Here is an 11,784-nt window from a genome sequence, read left to right as displayed (position 1 = left end):
CGTAGAACGGGAGGGTCTCAGTTGGCAGCAATGGTTGCTTTGATCCAGGAGACGTAATTGCAGACCTTAGTGTAAACTCCAGGGTAGCCTTTCTGTGCACATCCAGTACCCCAGGAAACAATGCCTTGGAGCTGCCCGTTGCAGACTACTGGACCGCCGGAATCCTTCTGTGCATACAAAGGATATGCATGGTCAGCAAGTGGTACCAGCATAAGTGATGAGCCAGAGATCCCAGGTATCACTGACAACTGAGGGAGCTCCATCATGGTTTTTCTATACAGAAGTTCTACAAAGGTCATTTCTGATTAGCACTCTCCATCTGATGCTACTGTGCCTGCTTTAGCTCCAAGCACAGCACAGCTAAGGATGAGTAAGCTGCCTATTTTTGACAGATGCAGTCCTTGGCAGACAATTAGGCTGTGTGTGTCTTAAACATTATTCTGCCAAGTATTTCCAGGGAGGTAGGTCCATGTCAAACGCAGAGCGATTGTCAGGTATAGCCATTTGCCAGACTGCCTGGCATATTGGCTACTTCATTTTGGTAAATCCAAAACTAACATTTGTGTCCTAAGCTCTAAAGTCACAATGATTACTATCCACTCTCTGATGCACTGCTCCTCCATTTTTAATAGCCTGAGGTGCTGAAGGCTGCTTCTAGAAATTCAGTGCAGAGGTACTGCTGTCTCAGAAAGAGGCAACGACTGAGTGTTAGAAACCCAGCCTCACGCAATAAGGAACTTCCTTCCTACACCTCCACTGTTGTTAAAAAAACCGATAACCTTCAGACATGACAATGCAGTTAGTATAGTAATTCTCTAATATGAAAGCCTCTTCCACTGGAAAAAGGTAGGAGAGAAACACAGGGGAAAGGAGAGGCAGATACTTTACCTGGCAGGAGTCTTTTCCTCCCTCCAGGAATCCTACACATATCATGTTATTTGTAATATCACCAGGGTAGGCACTGCTGCATGCACTTGCGGAGAGTACAGGAGCATTCAGGCACTGCAAGGTATTTGGATACGCATCTACAAGAAAATAGGGATAAATGGTTGATAACATCTCTGAGTTCATTTCAGAGCCTGGAACGAGCTGTCTGCGCAGAAAAGTAACCACTGAACATCCTGGTTCTGCAGTTGTCACTTCTCCTCTGAACAGCAATCACAGCATGGATGGAACAGGTTCTAGCCATGGGTCCACCATTCTACATTGCAGCCACACTGATTTTTGTGGTACTGGATTGGGTTTTCATGGTAAAGTTTTGGTAGTGGGGGGACTACAGGAGTAGCTTCTGTGAGAAGCGGCTTGAAGCTTCCCCTGTGTCCAACAGAGCCAATGCCAGCTGACTCAGCACTGGCTGAGGCTGAGCCCATCCACAACAGTGGTACCCTGCTCATGATAACGTAACACTGAAGGGGGGGAAAACCCCTGCACAATTGCAGTGGGATCGTGGAGGAAGAATATGTGAGAGAAACAGCTCTGCATGCACCAGGGTCAGTGAGGAAGGAAGGGGAGGAGGTGCTCCAGGCACTGAAGCAGATTCCCCTGCAGCCTGTGGTAAAGTCTGTGGTAGGGCAGGCTGTCCCCCTGCAGCCCATGGACGTTAATGGTGGAGCAGATACACCCCTGCAGCCTGTGGAGGACCCCACGCTGGAGCAGGTTTGCTGCAGGACTTGTGACCCTGTGGGAGACCCACGCTGGAGCAGTTTGTTCCTGAAGGATGCACCCCATGGAAAGGACCCACACCGGAGCAGTCTGTTCCTGAAGGACTGCACTCTGTGGAGGTGACCCACATTGGAGGAGTTCATGTAGAACTGTAGCTCATTGGAAAGACTCACACTGGAGCAGCTCATGGAGAACTGCCTCCCATGGGAGGGACCCCATGCTGGAGCAGGGGAAGAGAATGAGGAGGGAGCAGCAGAGATGTGTGATGAGATGACCATAGCCCCCGTTCCCTGAACTGCTGCGGGAGAGGAGGTAGAGAATTTGGGAGTAAATTTAAGCCCAGGAAGAAGGTAGGGGTGGGGGGAAGGCTTTGGTGGGCACGTGGCATCCCGCTCAGGTCAACCACCACAGTCTCCTAGAAAATCACCAGTTGTCAGGTCTGGAGCTCAGAGCTACTGTGAAGCACATATACTGGAGAAAACCTGTGCTGCAGGAAAACCATCCTCTCACCGCTTCAGGTTTCGTTGTCACCAGTGGGTTAGACACCAGTCACTGTTCACACCTCTGACCATGGGTGTAATAAAACGGAACTCTCTTGTAGTCGTTTCAGATCCACAGTCACGTATTTTCATCTTAAGCTCAGAGAAGCGACAACTCTATTGACATTAGTTAATTGCTAGTGCTTGGCGCTGCACAACTGACAGCTCCAGACCACAAAATCTATGGCACAAAATCTATGACATTTTGAACAACACATGGATGACTTAAGCAGTTCCATGTCCATAACAAAGAATCAGAGGAAGCACCTCATAAAGTCTTGCTTTTAAAGTAGTTACATGGTTACTGTCCTACACGAACTGGTCACTCAAAAAGGCCTGTCCCACAACACTTGCCTGTTCTTTTCCCTGCACTGTTAACTGTGACTTAAATGTCTCCCAGGCCCTCATGATGCTATACATTCCCACAGGGTACTCACTAGCGTTGCTGCGTGTGTTTCCCCAGCCAGAGATGAGGCATTCGGTGCCTGCGGTCACACAGCTGGTAGGCAGAGAAATTGTTTGTACAGCTTCGTTGAGCTGGGCTGGTGTGGCAAGCTTGATGAGCATAATGTCATTGTCCAGTGTTTCAGGGTTGAAACCAGAGTGACGGATGATTTTAGATGCTCTGATCACCTGCTGTGTCGATTCTTTGAGTGCCAGGTTATGTTTCCCAAGCTGCACTTCGATGGAACTGGAAAACAGAAGAAATGGCATATACTTCATGGCTACCAACAAGTTACAAGGAACCTCCCTGTCACCTTATGCACTCACTGCAACACAGCTGTCATAACAGCTGTTTTCATGCAAGGTTACCTTTCCTGTCCTAGGAATCCACACTGAGATCTTACCCATTCACAGTTCAGATGGTGAATTTCTGCAGGTTTATTTTGTTGAGCTGAGACAAGTTGAATACGTAACAGTGCTTTATACAAGCTTTTCAGGGAAAGACAAACTGTCACGCTGAGCTCGTTCCCTTCCCTCTTCTCCAGTGCCTAAGTTTTAGCAAGATTAATGGTATTCATAAGAAATCACAGCCTGTAACTCACTGCTCAATTGTCACACTGTCATTTCAGAAAGTGCCCTGCATTTGCAGAAATGTTTGCAGGAGTGGAAAACCCCTTACGATGCTCCATCCAAGCTTTCTGAATGAGATGCCCATTCCTTGAACGGCTTCACTTACATACTTGGATCTCACAGCTCGGAAGTCCTGCTGGAAGTGAACTGGAAGAAAGAAGTAGGTTACAGAAGATTGTTTTTCCCACTTACTACTTGTAGCAGTGAGCTGCTGACAGGACCCACTGGCTGGTGATAAGGGAGCCTCCACAGAAGTGAGTCCCAGAGTTCAGGGACACCTGAAATGGGACAGAGTTTGCTGTGCAGGTGTAGCCTCCGACAATCTTGTCATCATCATCATCATTGTTGACGGGGAAGGCAACTGGAAGATAAGAAATGGCACATGTCAACATCTAGCTTAAGGAATCTTGTGCCCCTGGGACTGAAGCATCTGACTTGCCCATAGTCCAATGATTTACTGCAACTTTAGGACTTCATGGGCCAGAGGTTGTATCTTTATACTTCATAGACCTTAATAGAGAGGCTGTCTATTTTTGAAGCTCTGAACTCATTTCAAAACTCCCGGGTCAAGAACCCCTATGAAGTCATTCCATCCCCCATTTTGAGACACAAGCCATTTTGATCAGACAGCAGACAAAAGAAGGTGTAATGCACTGCCTTAAAACTTTTGCAAGTTGAAACTGGGCTTCACTTTCCCCCAATCAAATACCTTACAAACGTGCTCAGGAAATGAGCTTCCTTAGGAATTACAAGAAGAGAAGTAAAAAGTGCGCTCACCTGCCACGCCAACAAAGGCAACAAACAGTATGTATTTCATGGTGGTGACACAGCCCCACAGCCCAACTGGTGGACTGGAAGCATGAGCTGCTAGAAATACGTTTTTCAAAATGGCCTTATCTCTTGTCCAAGGTTTTCTCCAGGCAAAAAGTACACAGTGGAAAATTTGGAGATCCAAATGTGGGGATTAAGAGGCATTGGCAGAAGGTACAAACCATAGATCAGTTAATCATAAACCTTTCCTAATAGGGAGCTATTCTAAATTATTGCAGAGGGTGCCCTTCAATTTAAAAATACATCTGGGCTTTGGAAGATGTGTAGCTGTTCGTTTGTCTCATTGTTCTTTGCAGCAACTATTGAGAGCAGCCCTCAAACCCCTTTGAGATTCCTCTGTGCTGATGGTGTCATTCTTAAACATGCATTTTTTTGCTGGAAGCTGAATATTCTAGATAATGGACCAAAACCAACAGGGTCTACAGTGTCTCACTATATGCTTTCACCCACTCACTTTGCACAGTCTTTGGTTTCAGCTGTAACAGGTGTGGGTTTTTTCTCCTTCCTAGTGGGTTTCAGCTTCAGTCTGGGCATAATGCTGATAGCAACAACTAGAACATCAGTGTGTTCAGTAATGTTTACCCCTCCTCCAGTGAGGAGGGTCACAGGAAGCCTGGAGGAAGCAGAGACAGGACGCCTGACGCAGTGTAGCCAAAGGGGCATTCCATGCCACAGCAAACCATGCCCAGTATAGTAACTGACAGAGTCCCTTGGAAGGGACGATCGCTGCTTGAGTCAGGCTGGGAATCGGCCAATGGGTGCTGGGCAATTGTGTTGTGCATCACCTGTGTTTACTGAATGTTTTTCCTTTCCCCTTTTCATTTCATATTCCCTCCCCTTGTTATTTATTAAACTGTTCTTATCTCAACCCGTGCATTTTATGTTCATTCATTTTTTCTGCCAGGAGGAGGTGGGGAAGTGGAGGGGTGAGCTGGGTGGTGCTTATTTACTGGCCTGGCTTAAACTGTGACTCACAACATCTGCTGTGTGTGAGAAACTTCTACCCACTGGTAGAAGCACAGATGTTCACAGAATCATGGAATCAACTCAGTTGTAAAAGACCTTTAAGATCATCAAGTCCAACCTTGACTCCAGCAGTGCCAAGGCCACTGCTGAACCAGGGCACTGAGGGCCTCGCCTCCACTGTGTGTGAAGACTTCTGGGGATGGTGACTCCAGCAGTGCCCTGGTCAGCCTGTTCCGACACCTGAGCACCCTTTGGGGAAGGAACTGTTCCTCATCTCCAGTCTAAACCTCCCCTGGTGCAGCTTGAGGCCATTCCCCCTTGTCCTTTGCAGTTTTCACAGCAAAAGTGAAGCTTAGGGTCCTTTTGGCATTGTTGTTTCTTTGGGTTTTGTGATGAGTAGCTTGGGTTTTTTCCCCATAGGGATGTGAAGGCAGACATTTGGGAGAATAACCTGATGTGACTTCCTGCCAGCTCTGGCAACAGCATTTGCAGTGCCATTCCTACGTCCCTCCCTCCAAATGTCCACTGCACAGTAACTAAAGAATGCTTGTGTCTTGTGTGCAGCTTAAGTCCAGAAAATGCCAACTGCATTCCAGAAGTGAGCCTGCCCTCTGACACCCTGGAGTCCCAGCTCATGCTGATGGTGAGAGCTGATTGCTGGAAATGACAGAAACTGAAAATGAGTAGGAGCTGCTGCTGAGTACTTGTGGTGAGAAGACACACCCCAGCTGATCCCTTACTCTCCTTTTCATGCTGTATTTAACCTTCAGCAGCAGTGCCTGGGGAAACGTTGCTCCTTGTTAATCCCAGAAGAAATGAGAGCTCAAGTGCCGGTGTAGAATTGATGTCATGGATTTGGGGCACCAAACTCCAACCACAGCTGTCAAGGCAGGTTTGTGTTGTTCTGATGTGCACAGGGTAACTTTCGGTTGTTTGCAGACACCCAGTCCTGGATCTATCTGTGCTGCTTACAAAGTTACATCGTCCCCAGTTTATCATTGCCTGAGCAACTCCTGGGACCAATATTTAACAGATTACAGTGTGAAAACAGTTGTGTGAGTTGAAAGAAACTTCACTGGTGCCCAAGAGCTAAAACTTCATACGGAGCTGCACAGTTAGAGCTGTGAGGACCAGCTTCCAGGAGCAGTAAAAGCTAAGGACAACAGGGACGCTAACAGACAGCATGGTTATCTCCTGAGCACACTTGTATCTATGCCTTAAAGCCAGGAGCTGCTAACACCTGGCAGACTGCAAGGAGCTGATGGCATGCCCTATGTGGCACACTGCTGCTGGAACACAGGCTTGCAACCTGCAGTAGCAGGTGAATTCACTAACACCAAAGCAGCAAGGAGGAGGTGAGCTTGTGTGCTCCCATTGTCTTTGGGTGCAGTTTGAACTGTGGCCTAAGTGCAAGGACATGAAATTGGTGTATCCTATGCTCAAGGGTGAATTGCTGAGGTGAGCAGCTCGAGAGAGGACGCCTTCAACACCTGAGAGGGGGGAAGCTCAGCGCCCAGGAACCTCCATTTAGAGCGGCGAGAGCCACCGGGGGATCCTCGAGTCCTCGCCAGGCCTTGCCCAGGAGCCGGCAGCTCCCCTGAGGCGAGCAGGGACTCACAGGGGGCGGAGCCAGGAGGGGCGGCACCAGCCCTGAGTGGTTAAAAACCTGCCCCAGGGAGCGCGGTGAATGAGGCGGGCGGTGAGGGACTGGTGCGGCTGTTGGTGCAGGCAGGGCGAGCCGGCGGTGAGCGCCGTGGCGGGCTCTCGCCTCATGACCAGGGCCTGCTCTGGTGGGGCTGTTCAGCCTGGGAAAGAGAAGGCTGCGCGGAGACCTCATGGTAGCCTTCCAGTATCTGAAGTTCTTTACTGTGGCGGTGGTGAGGCACTGGGATGGGTTGCCCAAGGGTGCTGTGAATGCTCCATCATTGGCGGTCCAGTTTGGACAGGGTGACATAGATTAGTGTGAGGTGTCCCTGCCCATGGCACGGGGGTTGGACCTAGATGATCTTAAGGTCCTTTCCAACCCTAACTATTCTATGATTCTATTATTTAAGTTTCTACTTTGTTAAGTTTTATGTAACCCAAATATAAATCTTGGGTCAAAACTTGGGTTTATTGCACCTTCTGCTTTATCCCTGTTGGATATCAGAGGATGGGCCTGTGAGTCCCAAAAGTTGTCTTTTTTTCCCCTAGCAGTTAGAGAGACAAACTGTGCCTCTCTGCTTAGAAAAATTAATTCCTAGACTTATAAATTTCAAGAGGATTCAGTGCTCTTCAAGAGTATGGTTTTGATCCTCTTTTGGTTCCTGGGGAAGAGAAGGGAGAAGAGAGTGTCAAGCTGGACCAAGAAGATGGAACTGAGGGGAACTGAGCGATGAATGGTAGCTGGAGGTAAGTGCAAATAAGGTCCAGAAATTCTGTGTACAGTGCTGCAAAGCAGACTGGGTATTTAGGGCTCCAAGGGGAAATTAATTCCAGAATCACTTCTTAAAATGCTAGCCGTTTGCTGCAGTATGCTGTGTCTTGCAGTCCTGGCAAAAAAGGAGCCATGCCTTTCCATTGATACTAATTTCCCTGCTAATTTTGGTTGAGAATTACATAGTCAGAGGTTTCACTTCCAGTTGCAAGTTCTCAGTTCGGAGTGACTGTTAAGCTAACTTAAATTACTAATTCAACCAGACTTGTCAAGGAAAGTCCCTGGTGGTGGTGGTGTCTGTCACTCAAGCCAGAGGACTGATACAGGAAGACCATGTTTGAAAAGGAAGTGAGCAGGTCTTGGTAAGCAGAGTGGCAGCCTGAAGCTTGTGTGTCTGGGTGGTGTTGCTCTGCTGGGTACTATTTCCTTTGGCTCTGTCATGGCTAGCTTAGGTATCTTTCAAGGCCCGTGCATGCCTTAATGATGCTGAATTAGTATGTGTTAGCACACACTTGCTGAGATGGCACACATGCTTTGTTTACCACCTCCACCATTTTCACAGCACTGCTTGATTCTCTCTAGGATTGTTCATGGGTGGAACCACTTCTCCTTCACTCATTTTACACCCTGTTCAGTGGGCACAGCTCTTTATATCCCAGGGAAGGGAATGGGAAACATAGTGCTAAAAGTTTCAGCTTAGTCTAAGATATAGGACTGCAGAATGCAAGATACTGAAGGTGATTTCAGGTGCCCCTTCAGTATCCTGTCTTCTACAGCAGCAAAACTATGTGCTTAAGTGACTACTCATGTCAATGACTGCAGACATTTGTCTTTCGTTTCAATTGAGATAGTTTTAGAAATACGTTTAGGATTTTATTTGTCTGTCTCTGCCTAAATAATAACAGTGAGATATTATTTGCTGGCCTTGGTCTTAGTCTGCCTCTGATCTCAGCACTGTTTATTCAGGGTCTAAGACCATTCTACTACAATTCATTGAAGATGATTCTGTCTCATTCTCCGGTCTACAGCTCAGTGTCCTCACTGTCTCTAACAGGCTCTCTTTCCCATGGTGCCTTTAATTTAAAAACAAGCGAATCACCCCAGTACTGGTTTTGAAGGAGTGTTTCTATGTGGTGCTAACGCCTTCTCAGGCCATGTTCATAAGGCAATTTCCAAGAACGGCCAGCAGAGACCAGTCTTGTTCCACTTTAACGTTCATCTGCAACCTGCCAAAAGGAAAAGCCTTATAGGCCACGAATTCAAATGAGTGAAAGGGAGAGATGACAGACAGTTCCTTGATTTTCATTTCCATGTCTCTCATAGGAGGCTTCATGGGTCAAGCTGTATGAAGCTTCAGACAACAAGGAAGGGCTAGCATATTGCAAGCAAGAGACATTTAAGGCCGTATTTTCTCACAGTGGTGTCATTTTACTAGGGGAATTTCACAGAAAATTTGTGATGGGATCATATATATCAGCTCTGGATTATCCTTCATCGTTTACAGAAGAAGCAGCTACAAGGAAATGGGCAGGACTACAGAGACTCCCTGAGCTTTGCAGATTTGTTTTAGGGACATTAGGAAGCTCTTTTCATAAGCATTCTGTGCTTTTGACCATGAAGCCCTAAAATTAAGCAACAACCCCTTCTCAGGACCTATCTGCACACTGAAAAGATCAAATAGTGAAAGGATATTTAAAATGGCGTCCTATGGTAGGTTGAACTTGGCTGGCTGCTCTGTGCCCACCAAACCCATTTATCACTCCTCCTCCTCAGCAGGACAGGGGTGAAGCGAGAAAATATGATGAAGAACTCACAGGTTGAGATAAAGTCAATTTAATAACGAAAAAGCAAAGGCCACATGAAGATGCACAGGAAAATAAAGGGATTGATTCTCTACTTCCTATCAGCAGGTGATGTTCAGCCACTTCTTGGGAAGTAGGGCCTCAGAGCACCTTAGAAGGCATTTAAGCATTTGGAAGAGAAATGCGTTAATAATGAATGTCCTCTCTCCCCATCTTTTGTCTTAGCTTTTTACTGCTGAGCATTATGTCATAAGGCATGGAATATAGCTTTGGTCAGGTTGGGTCAGCTATTCTGGCTGTGTCGCCTCCCAGCCTCTTGCCCAAACCCAGCCTACCGGCCTTTGGAGTAGGAGGTGTGGCAGGGAAGGGGTGGCTTTGGAGAGACAGCCTTGATGCTGTTGGAGCATGCTCAGCAGTAGCCAAAACAGTGGTGTGTTATCAGCACCTTTCTAGATACAAATACAAGCAAAGCACTGTGAGGGAAAATTGACTCCATCCCAGCCAGACCCAACACACATTCCCTATACAGATACTGATGCTATGTATATTTCCTTTATTTCCTTCCCTTTGCCTCCTAAGTGCAAGGTCCTGCATGTGAGTCAGGGATCAATCAAAAGATGAGTGGAGACTGGACTGAGAGCAGCCCTGAGAAGAGGGACAACCATGCAGCACCTGCAAAAGCCAAAGAACGAGGCACACACTGAAATCCTGCCTGAAACTGTGGCCTGTCCACACCGCTTCCATCTCCCACTTCTTTACCTTGTCCACTACATGTCCCGTCTCTGCCAATAGCGGGTTGCCATGTGGGGGCTTGCACAACAAATCTAAGCCACCAACAATGAAGGATAATTTATAATTTCAGCAACAGCATCACATTGAAAAATAACTGCTGGCTCAGGCACGAGCCATTGCCAACCTTGCCCAAGCAAGCTCCAGTGCGAACCTGCTGCCTTGCTCATTGCTTCGTACCATCAGAATAATACAATACCTTGAAAGCAGTTACTGACGGATGCACAAGAAGCCCGGCATCAAGCCCTAAAAACGTAAGGGTGCGAGGAAGAAGTCCCCGTCTGTGAGACTGAATGGCCAGGGAGCTGAGCTGCAGACGCAGCCTGCAATGACGGCGCAGACGAGGGTCATCGGGTACCGTTGGAGACGCGAGACCGCCCCACGCCTGAAGCGCATCAACAGGAGCTCCCGGTCGGCGCTTTGCCGATGAGCGCTGGCACTCGAGGCCCTGGAGGTGGCGCCCGAGGTGCGCGTTCGTGCGCGCGGAGCACCGGGGACACAGAGACCCGGACAAAGGCCGGACACAGCCGACTGGCGGCGCGAGAGCCGCGGCCCGGCTGCAGCTGCCCTGCCCGTCACTCGCTGCCCGGGGATGGAAGCAGTGGCTCCCTTTGCCTGCCCGCAGGGGCTGCTCCGGATACCCTTCTCCCCTGCGCTGACTTCAAACCCCTTCCTGCATTTCACACCTCGGGCTCTCCTCCAGCCCCTCCGCAGCCCCAGTCCCTCGCCTTCGCTTTCAGAGGGACGGGGTCTGCAGCCATCGCCGACAGAAAACCCGTGTCAGCCGCTGGTCTCTTAAGGCCATGGGCTGCAGAACTTCTTGTAAGAGTTTCATCATTTGTGATCCATGTTTTATTGGAGTTCCCTCTGAATGTAACAATGCCCTTTCTTTCCAAATTGTCCCAGGGGCATGCACCACTCCAAATGCATGCTTTGGACCAGTATAAATGGTGACTCTTTTTCCATGGCTTAATCCTAAGGCTCAAGTCAAAGCTATGAACTGTGCCTTTTGAGCAGTATTACTAGGCAGTGCTGTAATTTCTAATATTTTGTTATTTGTTACCATTACATATCCAGCTGTTTGTTTTTCTTCCACTGCGTAGCTGCTGCCATCAGTGAGAATATCCACATCTGCATCATTATGAGAGCATCAGCACAGGTTTAATTTGCTGGGGTCTGATCAAAAGGGGAAGGAAACCCTGGCAGTCAAGAAATGAAAGACAACATGAAGGCTCTGCAGAGCTGGCAGCGGATGTTATACCAGAATGTAAGAGAACATGTAAGGTACTTGTTGAAACTACTAGAACAGTGGTCTCCAAACAGTTCCGATTGCACAGCCCTATCAGTAAACTGGTTTTGAGCACCCACCCCAAGTACAGCTATATTTAGTAGTTGAAATTATATGCCTATAATGCTGAATTATAGGCATATAATACTGAAATTCTAATGTTTTCTGTGTAATAGTGAAGTTGTAATGTGTTCTTCCCACACCCCAGTGGATTGTCTAGTACACCCCTATGGGTGTACAAGTGGGCTTGCACCCCACTTTGGAGACCACTGCACTGGAACATCCTAAACCAGGAGCCTGTCTCTGACCATTCATTACAGATACAAAGAGCAAAAGATGCAAACCCCTTCCCCAGCCACTCTGCTGGCCTCCAGCAACCAGGGACCTGATGTTCCTGGGTCAGGTGAGATGTCTTTC

General features: G+C 48.0%; 1 protein-coding gene across 1 annotated transcript; it reads right to left on the bottom strand.

Moving 5' to 3' along the window:
• Positions 1 to 17: 17 nt before the first annotated feature.
• LOC308218766 (trypsin I-P1-like) lies at positions 18 to 4,092 on the bottom strand (the record flags this gene model as incomplete). Its single annotated transcript, XM_080613142.1, has 5 exons — positions 18 to 167; positions 889 to 1,025; positions 2,639 to 2,892; positions 3,468 to 3,636; positions 4,053 to 4,092. The coding sequence occupies 5 exons, from the start codon at positions 4,090 to 4,092 to the stop codon at positions 18 to 20; spliced, it is 750 nt and encodes a 249-aa protein (XP_080469268.1).
• Positions 4,093 to 11,784: the final 7,692 nt, after the last annotated feature.

Source organism: Psittacula echo (genome assembly GCF_963264785.1).
Source record: "Psittacula echo genome assembly, chromosome: 3".
NCBI classification, from domain to species: Eukaryota; Metazoa; Chordata; class Aves; order Psittaciformes; family Psittacidae; genus Psittacula; species Psittacula echo.
The sequence above is the reverse complement of the archived record's forward strand: the minus strand, read 5'-3'. Positions and strand labels throughout refer to the sequence as shown.